The 18,860-nt window shown below is 38.2% G+C and overlaps 1 protein-coding gene across 1 annotated transcript in view; it reads left to right on the top strand.

Annotated features, from left to right (window-relative positions):
- The window catches only part of LOC149420816 (prolyl 4-hydroxylase subunit alpha-1-like), a 75,378-nt gene that overhangs the window by 55,371 nt on the left and 1,147 nt on the right, over positions 1-18,860 (top strand). The window contains exons 2-11 of the mRNA XM_089635230.1: positions 880-1,065; positions 1,351-1,502; positions 1,675-1,831; positions 3,064-3,242; positions 4,852-4,976; positions 5,145-5,251; positions 5,762-5,915; positions 6,887-7,111; positions 7,731-7,799; positions 9,559-9,724. Coding sequence (XP_089491356.1) covers positions 887-1,065; positions 1,351-1,502; positions 1,675-1,831; positions 3,064-3,242; positions 4,852-4,976; positions 5,145-5,251; positions 5,762-5,915; positions 6,887-7,111; positions 7,731-7,799; positions 9,559-9,724 — 1,513 coding nt within the window. The 5' untranslated portion in view covers positions 880-886. The remainder of the gene's footprint in view (positions 1-879; positions 1,066-1,350; positions 1,503-1,674; positions 1,832-3,063; positions 3,243-4,851; positions 4,977-5,144; positions 5,252-5,761; positions 5,916-6,886; positions 7,112-7,730; positions 7,800-9,558; positions 9,725-18,860) is intronic.

Raw genomic sequence — 18,860 nt, 5'->3', positions numbered from 1 at the left:
CAAATTCATTTCGTTAATATTTTCTAGTTGGCCATCTTTAAATTCAAAATTCAAAACGTCTTGGAGGAAATTTTATACATTTTTTACCGTAACGTACTGCTACTGGGTGAAGGCCTAACTATCCATATTTTTTATATCTATCTACATATCTCAATGGACGATACATTGTATTCTAAAAGTTGTACTTTAACACATATTAAACATAATACCTAATACATTTGTGTTAGGTTTTGTACATTATTAAAACAATACCTACCCAATGTACCTACCTTGTTTAACACCACTTGAAACCGCAATAAAACATAATGTTAAACCACAAGTGACTACTTCCCACTAATATATTATTATTATGAATACGCTATGTTTTCATTCAGATTGATTTAGAAATGTCATCATAATTATTCATTTCACAATAAGTATGGCCTTTTCAAATGGTTTCATTAGATATAATTTTGGTTTTTATCTTGAGAAAACTTTTTCAATGGCGATGATAATTATAAAATTGATGGCATGACATGTTTTTACTGTTGCATGTTTAGGTAAAGTAATAATCATTAAAATAAAATAAAAATACCATTATATTGATTTATTTTTGGGGTATTATGCAGTGTTGACCTATCTCCTTCTTTAGCTAACCTTTCGGAGAGCATTACAGTGTCCATCATCAAGGCAGATGTGTAATCGAAGATTGTGAAAAACTAGTAATCAAATATGAGGTCCTCCTGTGTGTAGTAAAGTAATTTGTTTAAAAAGAGTTTCTTCGATTGGCCTCCCTCAAATTTCTCCAGTTTTGCCGATTATTTGCGAATATTAACTACCCTATCGGCAGTTCTTTACACCTCTTGATTGAATTGAACAATTTACGTTTTTTTTTTTCAGAATCAAGATGAAGCTAGCCTGGAGTTGTCTTGTCCTGTCCTGTGTTGTGTTGTGCCCGAGCGTGCGTGGGGAGGTGTTCACGGCCCTGGCGGACATGGAGGCGCTGTTGGAGACGGAGGGCATGCTGCTCGACTCGCTGCACAGCTATGTTCGTTACCAAGAGGACCGTCTGAGGCTGCTCAGGAAGTAAGTCGCATAATATTGGCCACTGGCTTGTCCTATCCTGTGTCTTGTTCAGTCCTGGCTTGTCATGTCTTATCTTACCCTGTCTTGTCCTGTAATATTTTGTCACGTAATGTCTTGTCCTGTCCTGTCCTGTCTAGACTTATCCTGTCCTGTCTTTTCCTACCTTGTCCAGTCTTGTCTTATCCGGTTTTCTCTTTCGTGTATTGTCCTGCCCTCTTTTTCTTGTGTTGTCTTATCCATCATGTATGTGGAGAGTGTTTGATTAACAAATTAATTTTGTTCCAGGCAATATGAGGAATACAATTCGGAGCATCGTACAGCCATGGCCGACGTCAGTAACTACCTCTCAAATCCTATTAATGCCTTTAAAATTATAAAAAGGCTGTCCTCCAACTGGATGGATACGGAGAAAATAATGGAGAATGATCCTGGAGCGAGTGAGTAACCCCAATTATTATTGATAAATTATATGTAATAAAATCAATCAATTACACTGTGGTAGGACAAAAGACAGATTCTGAAATACTTTGGCGCTGTAATATACGTTGGGCTGTTGATAATGAATTGACATACTAGTATCTACATAATGTTTGTTTCTGGATGTTGCAGGTTTCGTGAAGAACATGACTACGATGAAGGAGGTGCTGAAGTTCCCCAGCGAGGAGGACCTGAGTGGCGCGGCGGCAGCGCTGGTGCGGCTGCAGGACCTCTACCGCCTCGACACGGGAGAGGTGGCTAAAGGCTTGCTCAACGGCATCAAATACAGGTATGCCGGAATAATGTGGGATTGTTATTTTTTTACATAACTCCACACAGTCGAAAATGATTTCCTACAGGGCTTATCTCATCTTTTTAAGTAACGGAAGGAGCGGAAGGTGTAAGGAATCTGGAGGTTCGTGTGTCCAGAAGTGACATATGTATCCATCCTTCTCACTGTGGTGCAAGGCGTTGGGTCCAGAGAGTCCAGCAGAAGATGACAAAGTGTCTCCCTTAACCGATCTCCCCCGATCCGGCCCGCCACGCAGTTGGTGGACAGACGCATTTGCCGTCAAGATCTAAACAAACCTCACCCCAAGAACCTAGTCACCCTTGCTAAGTCACCAAACTTAGCGAAGCAGAGGTGTTGGTTATCTAATGAATGTGTCCCGGGGCGGTGGTATATATGGAATTATGTCTTGTTGTAAGTCACTAGCTCTTAATCTTAGTTATAAGCCACTAGAAATAAATTTAAGTAAATAAGTGATAGGGTGTAGGTTACATGTATAAATTAAGTTGTTAAGCGTCCTTGAGGTGATTTTCTCACGAAAACGGCGGTATTGAAATGATCCAAAGATTATTAAATTGAGAGTTACTGTTGATGCAGAGACAGTCTGCAATCTGCATAGTTTCAGCAAGAAGTTAGGCTATAGGCCCATTACATTATCTCACCCGTTTCATTCTATTCCCTTGACAGTAGCCACCGGATTGCTGCTCTTTATTGAAATTCACCAGGATCTCCATTGGGTGTCTGGTGATATCGCCTTTTTCTCCCAAGATATCTGAGTCTGCTTCCCATCAGGGAATATTGGCGACATTTACTACAGTTTTTTGTGCTTTCCACTCCCATGTATCTCCTGAAGTGGCACTATCATCTTAATTGTGCAACAAGCTCCCTCATTGAGTTATGTGTTGCCTGGTTCAGTTGGGGTTTTGACCATTTATAAATACTTTGGATTGTGTTTCCATGTGCTTTCTTTCTTTCCTTCCAGACACTGTAAGATTCTTCTTGTAACTTCACTAGTACCAGTCATATAGCATATAGCGCCCTTAATCATACATCAAATTTGCTTAATTCTGCTGGAACTTACAATGCTATGGAACTTACTATGGTTTACCTTCTACTCTTTAAAATAACTCCAAATAAACGCCGTGAAATACAATCTTTACTACAGGGTATTAAGACTAGCCTTCCTTTCGTTGAAGTTAGTTGACTGTGTTGTGGTATTTGTTGCCTTCCAGTGCCCCAATGTCGGCACATGACTGCTTCGAGCTGGGGCGCCAGACGTACAACTTGGGCGACTATGAGCACACGGAGTTGTGGATGTCCGAGGCGCTCACAAAGCACGATCTGGAGCCCAACAAGACGGTGCCTAAGAGCGAGATCCTCGAGTACCTTGCCTTCTCTTCTTACATGACAGGTATTCAATAAGGGAACATACATTGTATAGGCTGTTTCGGGCTACAACTTGGGCGACTACGAGCACACGGAGCTGTAAATGTCCGAGGCGCTCACAAAGCACTCCCTAAAAGACGGTGCCCAAGAGCGAGATCCTCGAGTATCTTGTCTTATCTTCTTACATGACACATAAATTATATTAACTGTCCCAATGGGCAATGTCAGTTGTGGAAATTGATAACATTAACATTGAAGTTGTTTAAAGCTTCAGATCTACTTTTTTTATTATTTTTGAGAGATATGGCTTTTTTTTTGATAGTTTGCATAAACTTTTTTTTTTTTTTTGTTATTTGTTTTTGGGGTGTTACGCCGTGTTGCGCTAACTCCTTCTTTAGCCAACGTTTTGGACAAAGTTATCTTATCCATCATCAGGGCAGATGTGTGGACGGACTGATGATGGACACTATAATGTTGTCCGAAACGTTGGCTAAAGAAGGAGTTAGCGCAACACAGCATAACACCCCAAAAACAAATAGCAAAAATACTTTTGGCCGTGAAAATCTTAAATCATATTTGCATAAACCTTTATTTATTTATTAAAAACCTTGTTTCATACATTAGTTTATCACTAAAAATAACCTTATTTATTTCATTGAAAAAAGCAAAGTTTCCAATTTGCCCATCTGACATTGTTCATTGGGGCATACGAAATCTAGGATAATATATTAATTTGAGTGACCGGGGATCAACGACACACCTACAAAAAGTGATATAAAGTCATGAAAAGTGATGAAACAAAAACTAGGTTACATAGCTAACTATTTAACCTAGTTTTTGTTAATGACTCTATATCACTTTTTAAAGGTGTGTTAAATTGTAATTTTGATGAAATATCATGGAACCATTAATTTGTACCTCATATCGAACTTTTAGGACAACAAGGTTCTATCTGCCATTTTCATGAAACTGAGATAATGACGTTCAAAGTTAGTTCATTAAGTGAATCATGAACAAACTGTCTTTACGTTTCAGAACAAAAAAAGAAGAGATCGAACCTTGTTGCTTTGAATATCAGCTAAACTCTGAGCAATAGGTTATATCATCTGATTATTTAAATGCCATGTTTTTTCATGCAATGTTCTTAAACATAAAGATAATTCAGTAACAATGATGAGCTCGAAGTAAAACGCAAATGAAACCATGTTCCTCCAAAAATATTTTATCTATTACAGTTAGAACTAATTTTCCCGTAAATTTTCAAATGAAACCTTGTTGTTCTAAAGAATAAATACAAAATATTATAAATAGAACTTAGTTGCTCGCAAATTATAAATGAAACCTGTTTGTTCAAAAAATAAATGTTTTATATAGAACTTTGTTGTATTTGATTATCTGCGAACTTACATAGAAGTTGAACATATTTTAGTTAGGTTTTTAAAGAGTTTTGAATAGTTAGAGAGATTTTTGATTCAACAAAATCAATTTTGGCCTAAATATCCTTGTTGACATTGTTGTTCCAAGAGCACGGCATGAAAACTTTTTCATCTTCTGGTGGCATTATACAGCAGTTGTCAAAATTTTTCCTAATAAAATAATGTTTTTTGATATATTAATGTAACGTGTGTTTGTAGGAAATGTCGATAGTGCTTTGACCCTCACCAATGAACTCCTGGAAATTGTTCCTGACCATTCCAGGGCCCGAGGAAATATTCCGCATTATGAAAAAGCACTAAAAGAAAATAAAGAAAATGAAAAGGTAATTTTTTTTTATTCATCTCTGTTCTTTCAAACACTTAAACTGATATTATCGTTCTTACTAATGTAACGATGAATGACACTGCAAGGCTGTCTAAAACTTTAGCTGGATGAAGGGAAACACGGCTTTTTTCCCCAACATTCAACTAACACAATTATTATTTTTCAGGACATTGGCACAGCCCTGCCCTCGCCTAGCAAAAGAGAATTGGAGAGGAATGTGTATGAAGATCTGTGCCGGGAAGAACTAGAACTTCCACAAGCTATTAAGAAGACGTGAGTTTATATTATTTATTTATTTATAGAGCGGAGAGGGTTTACATATAGTTCCCGTGAGCACTTAGGCCATAGGCCCATTGTGCTATCTCCCATTTTACCCCATTCCTTTAACAGTCACCCAGTCCCTTCTATAAAGTTTACCAGGGTTGTCATTGGATATGTGGCTATGTCTTCCCCACAAGCGAAGAGAGCCTCATCTCTCCTCTCCATTCCCCTTTGGTTCCGTGAAGGCCCCACAAGATAAGAATTCACGGAAGTGGCCTCATCTCTCATCTCCACTCCTCCTTGGTTCCCTAAAGGCCCCACAATGGAAGAGAGTTTCGTCTCTCCTTTCTACTCTTCCTTGGTTCCCTGTAGGCCCCGCGACAGAGGAGTCCACTCCTCAACTAAGTAGATAGTAACCAACCACCCAGTAGTGTAAGATACATCCTTTGCAAACACTGGTAAATATTCCTTCACGCAGTCTGGTGTCCCTATGTTAATAATAGTTTTTATTTGAATTTCCAGTTTGAAGTGCCGCTACTTCTCTGACACTCACCCGTTCCTGCGACTGGCCCCGCTCAAACTAGAGGAGCAATATCTGGACCCCTACATTGTGGTGTTCCATGATATCTTATTTGAAAATGAAATGAACTTTATCAAAGAGTTTGCTAAGCCCAGGGTAAGATGACAACCTTGTGTAAAATAAATACTCTTTCTCTAGTTAACCTCTTTTGTTTATTGATATTAAATGTAAACGAGTTTGCTTTTAACCTATTTTGTAGTACAGCCAGGCAATGTTCTGTCTCTTTGTATATTGAGTTTATCCGACTCCTTTTCATTAAAAATAATGGTATCATCAGCAAGAGTAATTTCTCTACATGAGAGAGTATGGCTACTACCTTTGGCTCTATCCTGCCGACTTTCTATGGGGTACGCTCAGAATGAACCATCTAAGTGTCAGAGAGGATGTACATATTGCTACACATTTCTTCAGACTGATTCTTGTATGATTTGAAAACTCGGTTATCATTGGGAGCATTCATTTCTATGTTCCCGATGGTTATCTCCATCACCCACAGTATAGACTGTTCTATCTCCGAGTTTGCAGGACTAACTTTCCAATGGTCATGTCGGTGGGGAGAGCAATCTTGCTGATGAACAGAACCAATTCAGATATCGACATATGTATTTAACAACAATGAAACAGCCTTTAAAAGATAAGCTCTATTACTACATGCTAGTATAATTTACCACTGTTTATATTTATATAATTGTTCTTTACAAATATATTCAAAAATGCATTAGAATGAACAATTTTGTAATATTTTTTATAATAATAAATTAAATCGATCTGAAATTGTATTGGTCCTAATACGCTTCCTTGAGGGACACCGTACTTAATTGATAGAGGTGTGCTAGTTCTTTTAACATTTGGAGGTGTTGTTCTCTACCAGATACGTAACTCGTAAAAGAAGGTTCATTAATTTTTATTCAGTTTTGAAAATTGCATTTTATGATTGATTGTATCAAAAGCTTTTTGAAGATTACTACCAAGCATTTTTTTCCTTCATCCATCTTTTTTATGACATACCTTTGCTTGAAACGCAATTTTTGTTATATGATTGGCAATTGCTTCCGATTGATCTCCAGTTCAAGCGTGCAACCGTCCAAGACTCGGAGACAGGCGAGTTGGTGCACGCCAAGTACCGCATCAGTAAGTCAGCGTGGCTGAAGGACCACGAGCACCGCGTGGTGGCAGCCGTGACGCGGCGAGTGGCTGACCTGACGGGGCTCAGCATGGACTCTGCCGAGGAGCTGCAGGTGGCCAACTACGGGATTGGGGGGCACTACGAGCCACACTTTGACTTCGCCAGGGTGAGTCAGCCACCCAACTAGCTTACATTATATGTCACGTACTGGGTTCTATGACAAACATAATGGTTCTTTGACAAAGAGAACACTGAAGAAAAATAAAACCCCTAACCTATTCTTTAGAAATTTTCTGTTTTGTCACTGTTCTATTTTATCGGGTTACTAAAGCACTGTCCAAGGGTGGTATTTTACCTACTTCTATGTCATCTTTGAAGATTCTGGATGGAGGATCTTTTTAAGGAAAGCAAGAAGAGGAAGTTCTGGGAAGGATAAAGATTTGATGGATGGGTAGGAATCTGATGTGGTCTCCCTCAACCGGCCTCTTCTGATCCGTCTTGCCACGCAGTTTGTGGGGGGACGCATCCGCCGCCGAGACCAGGACAAACCTTACCCTATGAACCCGGGCACCCTTGCCAACAAACGTACCAGAACGTGAGAACCACTTGGGGTGACCTAAAGTAGAGGTGTAGGTTCTCCAATGAATAGTTCCCGGGGCGACTTTTTATGATTTCGGCATTCTATCATCTGGAATTACTTCTACATGTCCAGCCCATTGCTTTCTTTGGGATCTTACAAAAGTTAAATTTGTTATGTTATAATAACAACCATTTTACTTTTTCAGAAAGAAGAAAAACATGCTTTTGGTGGGGACACTGGGATAGGCAACAGAATAGCAACAGTACTTTTCTATGTAAGTATTTCCCAATAAAAACATAATTTAAGTCTCATGTACTAACAACATATTTAAAGTGTTAATACTTTTGTTCTGAAATTTATGTGATTTGTTTTTCTCATGATACCTTCATATTAAGAATAACATCCTCCAAAGTTAAAGTCACTTTATCATCTTAGTATATAAATATTCAGCCTGCGTATGTTTGCATTCGCAAACTCGAAAAGTTGTCGAACAATGTCGCTGAAAGTTTCAAAGTTTTTTCTTATTAGTGCTAGGAACGTTTAGAGAGGTTGGTTTGAATGGTAGAAGAATTCGGGGACGCCCATCGAATACTTAACGCGATATCTCTGCAACGGAATAAGATATGGGGTCGATTTAAAGTCTATGTAATGTAGTTTTTTAACAGTAACATGTGGTATACAGTAGTGAATGGTCGAAGGAGTCGGAGACGCCCAAGAAAGACATTATAGTGAAGCATTGCGGGGTCCATTAGTTTTTCATATTATAATTGTGAATGTTTCTCTCCCTCAATTTAGTCTAGTATGCACTTAAATATATTTATTTATTTAATATTTTGATCCATGTTTTAAACTTGGTACTTTAGTTTGATAATTGGTAACAATAAAAACAGAAGGTAGGCCAAACAACGGTACTTGTCAATCTTCTGACACTTACATAGTTTTAATAATTGCACAACTCTATTGATAGCCCCATTTCTCTTGGAAAGCTAGGTCTTAAACATACTGGAAACCTCAGCCTTATCAACCCGGCTTGTTTAAGATACCATACGGCAGAGCAGATGTTCTAGTACAGCATAAGCATGAAAAGTAGAATAATTGAATGAAATTTCTAAAACAGATATGTATATTTAATTACTCTTTGTGAATCTTTAAACAAGACATTATCTACTGGAAATGGATGATTAATCTGTCATATGGTTATTTAAATAAACATTGTGATGGCAGTCTGCCACTAAAATCATACAAAAGTCAGGTTTATAGTGATGGCAGTCTGCCACTACAGCCATACAAAAGTTAGGTTTGTAGTGATGGCAGTCTGCCATACAAAAGTCAGGTTTATAGTGATGGCAGTCTGCCACTACAGCCATACAAAAGTTAGGTTTGTAGTGATGGCAGTCTGCCATACAAAAGTCAGGTTTATAGTGATGGCAGTCTGCCACTACAGCCATACAAAATTCAGGTTTGTAGTGATGGCAGTCTGCCAATACAGCCATACAAAAGTTAGGTTTATAGTGATGGCAGTCTGCCACTACAGCCATACAAAATTCAGGTTTGTAGTGATGGCAGTCTGCCAATACAGCCATACAAAAGTTAGGTTTATAGTGATGGCAGTCTGCCACTACAGCAACACAAAAGTCAGGTTTATGAACTATAAGTACGAGGACTGCATAGGACCAATTGAGGAGCTGTATGCAATAACGACTTATAATGAAAATTGTAGTTTTGATTAAAATGCCTTCAAATTTTTTTGAAATTCGGAGAATTCACTTGTAACTACTGTTCAAACTTTTTCCTATAGCTCCGTCTGCGTAATAACTACAGAAGTAATATTTACACAGCAGATTAAGATTGGATTGGAGATACCAAAAAGCCTATGAGACAAAAACAGCTGGTGCGCATTTATGTTATTGCGTCTAGCTCCACAATTATTGTCAATTGGTTGTAGCACTGTTGCTGAAAAATTCTACAGTGTAAATATGCTTGACTTTTCAAATGTATTTATTTATCTTTTAATATGTTTGTTTATTCCTCAGATGACTGATGTGGCGCAGGGTGGCAACACGGTGTTCCCCGAGCTAGGGCTGAGTCTAAAGCCCAAGAAGGGAATGGGCGTGTTCTGGCACAACCTGTTCCCCTCGGGTGAGGGCAACTTCGCCACGCGCCACGCAGCCTGCCCTGTGCTGCAGGGCTCCAAGTGGGGTGAGCTTCCTACCTCTTAACTGCCCCCTACCTCCCACCTACTTCCTCCTACCTCTGTCCTTCTTGCTATTCATAACTGGAAAGCTTACATGATAGTTTGGTACTGTGATGACATAAGGTTATATCAATGGTTAAGAGCAACAAGAGGCTAATTAAAATGTTTGTCAAATTAAGTTTTTAATAACCAAGTATTCTTTACTGAATTGAATTGTTGATAAAGGACATTGTAAGAACATTTGATTACGATATGTAGATGCAGTTTTAATAATTTTTAAAGTTTCTTACAAAAATTTTATAAATGGAATTTTCTTTGATGTGGCAATGGGGTGCAGTTGAAACTGTTATCATTATTTACCAAGTTATAAAGAGATATACGACATGCCTAGTGAAAAATGCAATAAATCTAATGTGGGAAAAGAACTACAAGTGCAAATGTAGCTTTTTGTGATCATAAAAAAATTGCCATAAATAATTGATGAAATTCCTTACCTGAACTGTTTCAAATATACCCTTCTGTCAGAACAATTGTATTTTGGTTATTTTATGTACATGAATTTTTGTCCCATTTAAAAAAAAAAGGCCAAACCAATAAGTGCTGTCGATTTTTATCTTTCTGAAATAAAGAACATATAAAAATATTTACTTTCAGTTTTGCGCAACTGTTGTTTTTTTTTGGAGAGTTAAATAAAATTTAGTCAAGACAACTTTTAAATGTTCAAACATAGATTTCAACAAGAACAGCGCATTTAATTTTTTTTCTGCATTTAAGGTCGAACCATGAAATTTTGTCTGAGAATATGTAAGAAAAATCTTATTATTTTTGGCGGCTGATTCAAAACTTTGAAGAAAGACTGAAGTTTTCTGCTCATCCCTTTTTAAAACAACAGAAACCGTTGAATATTCTTTACTGCAAACTTTTTGGTGGGAAGTATGAAAAGGCTCGCAGTCCACATGAATTGGGCGATTTAGGGAGAGTGGGTCTTGGCGTCTTCTCTACACACGCCCCTTGAGCAGTGAAACTGATCGTGCAGCAAAGCGCTCGTCGATCAAGATGGCGCCAACACTTTTTTCTTTTTTTAAAGGGCGGATACGGTTTCAACGTAGTTCCCGTGAGCACTTAGGCCATAGGCCCATTGTGCTATCTCCCATTTTACCTCAATCCTTTAACAACAACCCAGTCCCTTTAATAAAGTTCACCAGGGTTGTTGTTGGGTATGTGGCTATGTCTTCTGGTTCTACTGTATGTCTCCCCAGGTATCTGAGCCTAGTTCCCACCAGGGCAGGACATTGGCACCATAAGTGAATTGGAGTCTCTTCTTCCTCTTCACATTTCCTGTGTCTCCTGAGATGGCAGTGTTCCGTTAGTAGTCCTACCAGTTCCCTCAGCGAGTTTCTGTCCACATCGAGTTTCATTTCTGTCCACAGATCATTTCAAGCAATGTTTTAAAGTATCTAATACTCTGGATCGTGCCGAAAGAAACCATTTTTGTTTTTAGCCTTTTTTAGGCAAAAATAAATCAGGCCGTAAAAATAACACAATTAATCAAATAAAATTTACTTGTGCATGCTGGGATTTGAGCCCGCTATCTCCATACTCATAGCCAAGGATCATTGGATGATGATCTGGCGTGTAGGTAGCACAGATCATCCAGGGAATATAATATTTCCCTATGAAAAATATTGTTGATTAATAACTTTATCTCTGCAGGGAGAAAAACAATTCAAACCCAGTCACCAAAATACAAATGAACAGTAAAACTCACCCAAGAATGGCATTCACAAATGGAGGTCTTCTATTTCTGTCATCAGCTTCGGTTTCAGGCAGCAATCAGCAATCACTTTGCATTTGCACTCGAAAAGGTTATAACCAGCTCACAAGAGAGAAGAATTCTTAATGATAGAGATGAATCAGCACATTCATCGTAACACACAGTGTCGAATTTGTGACATTTTATTTTGTCAAAAAATATATATTTTAATTATTTTTATCTTATAGACCTCTTTTGACGAAATATCATGTCTCAGATGAATCCACTGAACAGATGTAACAGGTGACCGCAATTTGGTTATCATTCACCTGCAGAGAAAATACTATGCGAAATTGACAAGAGATGTCGCTTTTTGTCTATTCTATTTTTAAAAATTAATTAATTAATTATGTTTGTATATTAAAATAATTTTAAATTAAGTTTTAAATCTAATGCTTCTCCATACTCCCCGCCTTGGAAGTTCTCAGAACTTCCAAGAAGTAAGAGAACAACGTACAAATAAATAAACGTCAAATCATTTCAAGTGACTCTATTCACATATAATATCCAAGAATTACGTCGGAAGGTCACCAAAAAAAAGCTTTCAACAGAACTAAAAGTATAAACTTAATAAAGTTCAACTGACAAGAGTACAATTAACTGTAACGGAATATCATGGCATAGTCGGAGATAATTTGAACTACCAAAAAAAATAACAAAAAAATAAAAACAAAAAAATAGAAGTAAGCAAATTATTGAGTCGGAAGGGGATATAACTTGATAACCGGTCGTTTGAAGAACCCAAATCGTGTCTTCACCGTCGCAACGCGAACAATTTTGTCCAATCCGGGATGGACCTCAGTGATTACACCCAAAGGCCAGTTCAACGGAGGGGAATCTTCCTGTCCCACTAGAACGACAGTTCCGATCTCAATCGGATGATCAGGGGTAGCCCACTTCTGCCTGACTTGCAAAGTGTGCAGATACTCCACACGCCATTTTTTCCAGAAAGACTGAACCATACTATCCAATAATCGTTTGCGCTGAGCGAAATTAATTTTACTGCCCGTCGGGATAGATGCAGGTAAGTATTGTAATGGTGTAGTCATTAAAAAATGCGCAGGTGTTATGATTTCCGGATCAGGGTCGGAAGATACGGCTGTGAGCGGGCGAGAGTTCATTATGCACTCTATTTGCACCAACACAGTCTGAAGCTCCTCATAAGTGAGAAGCTGAGTTCCGATCACTCGGTATAAGTGAGTTTTCATGCTTTTCACGTTCGACTCCCACATACCTCCGAAATGGGGTGCGCGGGGTGGAATCATTTTCCACTCGATACGACGCTTGGCGAGTTCTCGTTTTAACGCGGGCTCATATTCCGATTCAACTAAAAACTTGTAAAGGTCATCCAATTGTGCCTTTGCACCCACAAAATTGGTACCATTATCCGAATACAAGCACGACACAGGGCCACGCCGTGAAATAAAACGGCTGAAAGCAGCCAGGAAAGCATTTGAAGTTAAGTCAGAGACCAACTCAATATGAATGGCCTTAGTCACAAGGCATACAAACAGACAAATATATGCCTTCTGCGAATGTTGTCCTCTCCGACGAGCAAGCGTAATACGTAGAGGACCCGCGTAATCAACACCGGTGTGAACGAAGGCTTTTGCTTCAGTAATACGATATGAAGGTAAATCTGCCATCTTTGGGGTAGGATGTGATGGATTTGAGCGGAAGCAGCAGTTGCATTTCCGCACCCTTGCCCTAATAACCGTCCTAGCATCTAATATCCAATAGCGCTGACGTAATATAGACATAAGAAGTCCTGGACCGGTATGACAGTTCACGACATGAAAGTGATCTATGATAAGATTTACAACACAGTCATGTTTAGGTAGTAATATCGGATGTTTAACCTCAAAAGGTAAGTCCGATTTAGAAAGGCGTCCCCCGATACGTAACAAATTGTCCTCATCAAGAAATAAAGACAAACCCTGAAGCCTTTTGGAGTGGAATTTGCCTTTCTGAAGTGCAGCAATATCCTTTGAAAAATGAGCATTTTGCACGGAACGAAGTACAGCCTTTTCAGCAGTCACAAGATTATTGACAATTCCAGAGGAAGGTGATATCTTTTTTATGAATCGGAGAATATAAACGACACTCCTTAGTAGTTTATCCCAAGTGGATATACGCTGGGCCAGTTCACCCAGAACCGATTGTTCACCCAGAACCATTGCAGTGAGCACATTAACTTTGTGTTCAGGCATTTCACCGGTATTGGTGGGGCGAAACGGTTTTACTGGCCATTCCAAAGGTGGGTGGCGAATCCATGATGGGCCGTTCCACCATAAATCATGTGAAACGAGTTGAGAGGGTAGCATGCCACGAGAAAGGCAATCGCTCGGGTTTTCAATACCGGCGACATGGTAAAAATTTTCCGGAGACAAATTTTCCTGGCACTGAGCTACACGATTGCTAACAAACACCGACCAACGATGCGGTGAGGAATGTATCCAGGAGAGCGCAATGGTAGAATCTGAAAACGCGTATGTTCCTGCAATAGAAAGACGCGCACGATAACTCTCTTGAACCGTCCGTATTAATTTTGACATCAAAACTGCGGCACAAAGCTCCAAACGAGCGAGAGTTGTCACTCTCGTGGGAGAAACCTTTGATTTTGCACACAATAACCTCACTGAAATATTTCCAGAGAGATCAGTGGTGTGCAAATAAATCACGCAGCCATAACCATTCATGCTCGCATCGCAGAAGGCGACAACGAGCACTGTACTGTCCTTTAGGACGCCAACATGGCGGGGGATTTTTACTGTCGAAATTAAAGGAAATTCCTGTGTGAGAGCCGAAAACCTTTGAATAACGCTCTCAGGGGGTATATCATCCCAACCAATGTTACACAGCCATAGCTCCTTAATAAGTAATTTCGCATACAGAATGACAGGGGCGACCAAGCCGAGAACATCGAACAAGCGGGCTACTATGGAGAGTATGTTCCGCTTCGTGCACTTCTCCTGAACATAAGAAGACGTAAAGAAGAAGCTGTCATCAGCTGGTTCCCACGAAAGGCCTAACACCTTAGCGGCATTGTTAGAACCAACAGTAAAGTCCACTGGGCTTCGGTGAGAATCTGGAAGATTCTCAAGTACCACTGAAGAATTACTAGTCCATTTTACCAAATCAAAGGCACCGGACTTAAACAACGAGATCAATTCTCGCGACAGACGTACGGCACTGGGTTCATCTACAATAGAATATACCAGGTCGTCCATATACAACTTAGACTCTGCCACATTGGCAGCGTCCGGAAAATGTTGTCTCATATCCTGGGCCAACTGTCGAACAGTGCGCATTGCCAAGTATGGACTAGCTGTTAGTCCGAAAGGGACCCGATTGAATTGAAAGGTTTGTATGGGATCGTTGTCCGCGAACCGAAATAGAATTTTCAAATATTTGCGATGCTTGCTTGGAACCTCAATCTGCAAATACATCTGCTTTATGTCTGCAGTAATAGCAATGGGAAAAAGACGAAAGTCTAACAGAAGCAAAAAAAGATCGGCTTGCAAATTCGGACCAGTATAAATCACGTCATTTAATGACAATCCTGTATGTGTCTTAGCGCTCGCGTCAAGTACAATCCGAGGCATAGGTTTATCCGGGCGAGTGACAGCGTGATGCGGAATGTAATATCCGTCATCGGTAATATCCGACCTTGAAACTTTTGCTAAATAACCGTTTTCAATGTACTCATGAATAACTTTATTATAATTCTCCCGCAAAGCCGGTGAATGTTTAAATTTTCGCTCCAAAGCCATAAATCGGCGCTGAGCAGTAGCAAGGGAATTACCCAATTGCTTCGGGTCTTTACAGAAAGGTAAAGCAACAGAATACCTTCCGTCGACGGTGCGAGAAATGGATGATATAAATAAATTCTCACATTCCGTCTCTTCCGGACTTAGAAATTGCATGTTGGGTATTTCCTCTAACAGCCAAAATTTTTGTACTAAGTCATTAAGCGCAAGTGCTGAAAATGACGTACTTGTATTAAGCACATTACTAGGGTAGTCACCCATTAATACAAAACCGAAAGCTGTTGCTAATGCCGGAGGTTCGCCGTTACGAGATTCAACCCTGTTCCCTAAATAAATATATGGGAACAGTTGTGCACCTAATACTATATCCACGCATCCAGGAATATTCCACGTTAAGTCAGCGAGAGGTATACCCTTTAAGTAACTCATATCACCCTTGGTTATATAGTGATTAGGTAACTGATCTGTAATACTGTCAATGACAAGCGCATAAATATTATATTTATTATTCGGGTACACGCGGGACTCAATGTCCAAATAAACGTAACCCAAAATTGGTTTGGATGCTGAACCGATTCCTTTTACAAAGGAATTGTTTAAAGGAATTATTGGTAAGTTAAGGATCTTACAACAATCAACAGTAATTAAATTGTTCTGTGAACCGTTATCCATTAAGCACCGAACAATAACTTTATTTCCATTTTTACTCTTTGCGAATACTTGCGCGGTTGATAATAGAATCGTATTATGTGTCGCTTTCACAGAAAGGGAACATGAGTTATTTATGTTTAGCGGAGGTTCTTCAAATTGTGTATCACAATTTTCGGATGTCCCTGTAGATGTTCGCGACGTGTGTGCGTGGGTACTTGATGGAGTTTTAGCATTGTTATCAGCACTGCCAAAATGCAACAAAGTGTGATGACGTTTTTTACAAAACTCACAAGTTAAAACCGATTTACACGCGTTTATTGTATGCCCTCCACTAAGGCAATTTACGCAAGCATGTTTTGACTTTATAAATTCAAAACGCGCCTGTGAAGAGCTCATATTTTTAAATTTAACGCAATCTTTAATTGTATGATTAGTTTTATTACAAACAAGACAACAATTTGTGCGCGAAGCCGTAAACCGCGGTACATTCTCGTTGCTAGCAAGGAACGATTTAAAATTTTTATTAGAACGAAATGATGACGTGGTGGACAGTTTTTTACCGGCTTCATTTGAATTGCTTAAACGTTCTAAAATCTTAACCTGATCTTGAACAAACGAGACTAAATCGTCATATGTCGGAATCTCTTTATTCCTGACTGACAGCTCGAAAATCTGTGCGATTTGAAAATCAATTTTTCTAAATGCACAATGAAATAAGATAAAATCAGTTAAATTTTCAATCTCTAATTGTTTTAACGCTGCTACTGATGCAGAAAAATTTTCAATAAAAAAGTCAAGACTGCCAGATGTATTTGTACAATTTTTTGCATCAAGAATATTATTTAAATAATGTGTGCCTAGTGCACGTTTATTTTGAAATTTGTTTACCAAAGCATTCCAGATTATATTGTATGTGTCACCTCCAGGTACAATGCCTGAAGTAACCTTTAAAGCGCCGTGTGTCAATTTACCAATTAAATATTGAACACGCTGGGCGTCGGTTAATTGTCTATTATTATGTACATTAGATTTGAAAGCTTGGTAGAAAGTAGGCCAATTCCCCATTTTACCATCAAATGATGGTAATTCCAAAGGTGGCAATTTAATAATACAATGATCCCGCGAATCGTTGCGTGACGCGTTTTGAAGGTTAAATCGACTTCGTTTGACCTTCAAATAAATATCATCAAATGCATTTAATTGTTGGAAATCCGGTTTAAATGAGTCGTCCAAAGTCAACTGACGGTCGTTAAGTTTGTCAATAACAGTTTCAAACTGAACTCTCAAGTCTTCAATCATATCCGACCTTGTCATGAAATCTTCGTTTTTTCTTGACTCGAAGGTAGATAAATTATTTGATAAATTATACAATTCATTCATCCGCAAAAAAAGATTTTCCTTTTTTGCCGTCAAAAGAGTCAACGTTCTATCCTGAATATCTCCAGAAACTTCTTCAGTAATTCTCGGCATTTTTAATGAGATGACAAAATATTCTTAACCAAAAAAAGTTTACAATAATGTTGTAAGTATTGTAAATTAGAATTCTCCAAAAATTACGACAATTCCAATATATTATATGTTTCGAATCTACCAAAGAATACGTAAAAAAAACGAAACTAAATTCACTATACCTAAATAATATTAAGTAATTTGACTTTAATGAAATTTACCAAAAAAAATACGCAAATTTCTAATGCTAGAAAAATTATTTATGTATGCTAGAAATTGGTACTGATAGGTACTTCTTAAATCACCAAAAAAATTACGTGAATAGAACTTCCATTTATCATGTTTCCAAATCTAAATCACTAAATATTAATCAATTTTCGCTAGCAATATATCCGAGCTACGTAGGACCAAACTTATGGATGATGATCTGGCGTGTAGGTAGCACAGATCATCCAGGGAATATAATATTTCCCTATGAAAAATATTGTTGATTAATAACTTTATCTCTGCAGGGAGAAAAACAATTCAAACCCAGTCACCAAAATACAAATGAACAGTAAAACTCACCCAAGAATGGCATTCACAAATGGAGGTCTTCTATTTCTGTCATCAGCTTCGGTTTCAGGCAGCAATCAGCAATCACTTTGCATTTGCACTCGAAAAGGTTATAACCAGCTCACAAGAGAGAAGAATTCTTAATGATAGAGATGAATCAGCACATTCATCGTAACACACAGTGTCGAATTTGTGACATTTTATTTTGTCAAAAAATATATATTTTAATTATTTTTATCTTATAGACCTCTTTTGACGAAATATCATGTCTCAGATGAATCCACTGAACAGATGTAACAGGTGACCGCAATTTGGTTATCATTCACCTGCAGAGAAAATACTATGCGAAATTGACAAGAGATGTCGCTTTTTGTCTATTCTATTTTTAAAAATTAATTAATTAATTATGTTTGTATATTAAAATAATTTTAAATTAAGTTTTAAATCTAATGCTTCTCCAATCATAATCGCCTAACCACAGGCCGTCACTTGAATGCATAATTTCACTGTGTCTAAAGACAGTCATAACTTCTTAACATTTCAACAATAAATTGTAATATAATTGAGACATTTGAAAACGGGGTTGTTTTGGAAGGACAATTATTATAATATAAAATACTTCAAATTAGAAGAAGTGTGTGCCAAGACCGAGTTATTTGGCGGTCCGTCCTCTCTGCCTACCCCTGCGGAGAAACGGAGTGATTGTTAGTTAGTTAGTTAGTTAGTTACTTCAAATTATCTAATACCTTACCCCAACATTTAAAAAAATTGTTTTTACTCTCCTGTAAAATTGTGACATTGACACATATTTTTTGTTGCAAATTTTTTTTTTTTTTTTTTTTTTAAAAGAAAGACAAACATTCCCGGGTTACGAATAACCCAACAATGTTTGAAAATCTCCTA

The sequence above is a fragment of the Hesperophylax consimilis genome, chromosome 9 (genome assembly GCF_061612785.1).
Source record: "Hesperophylax consimilis isolate HC1 chromosome 9, BYU_Hcon_1.0, whole genome shotgun sequence".
Taxonomy (NCBI): Eukaryota; Metazoa; Arthropoda; class Insecta; order Trichoptera; family Limnephilidae; genus Hesperophylax; species Hesperophylax consimilis.
The sequence above is the reverse complement of the archived record's forward strand: the minus strand, read 5'-3'. Positions and strand labels throughout refer to the sequence as shown.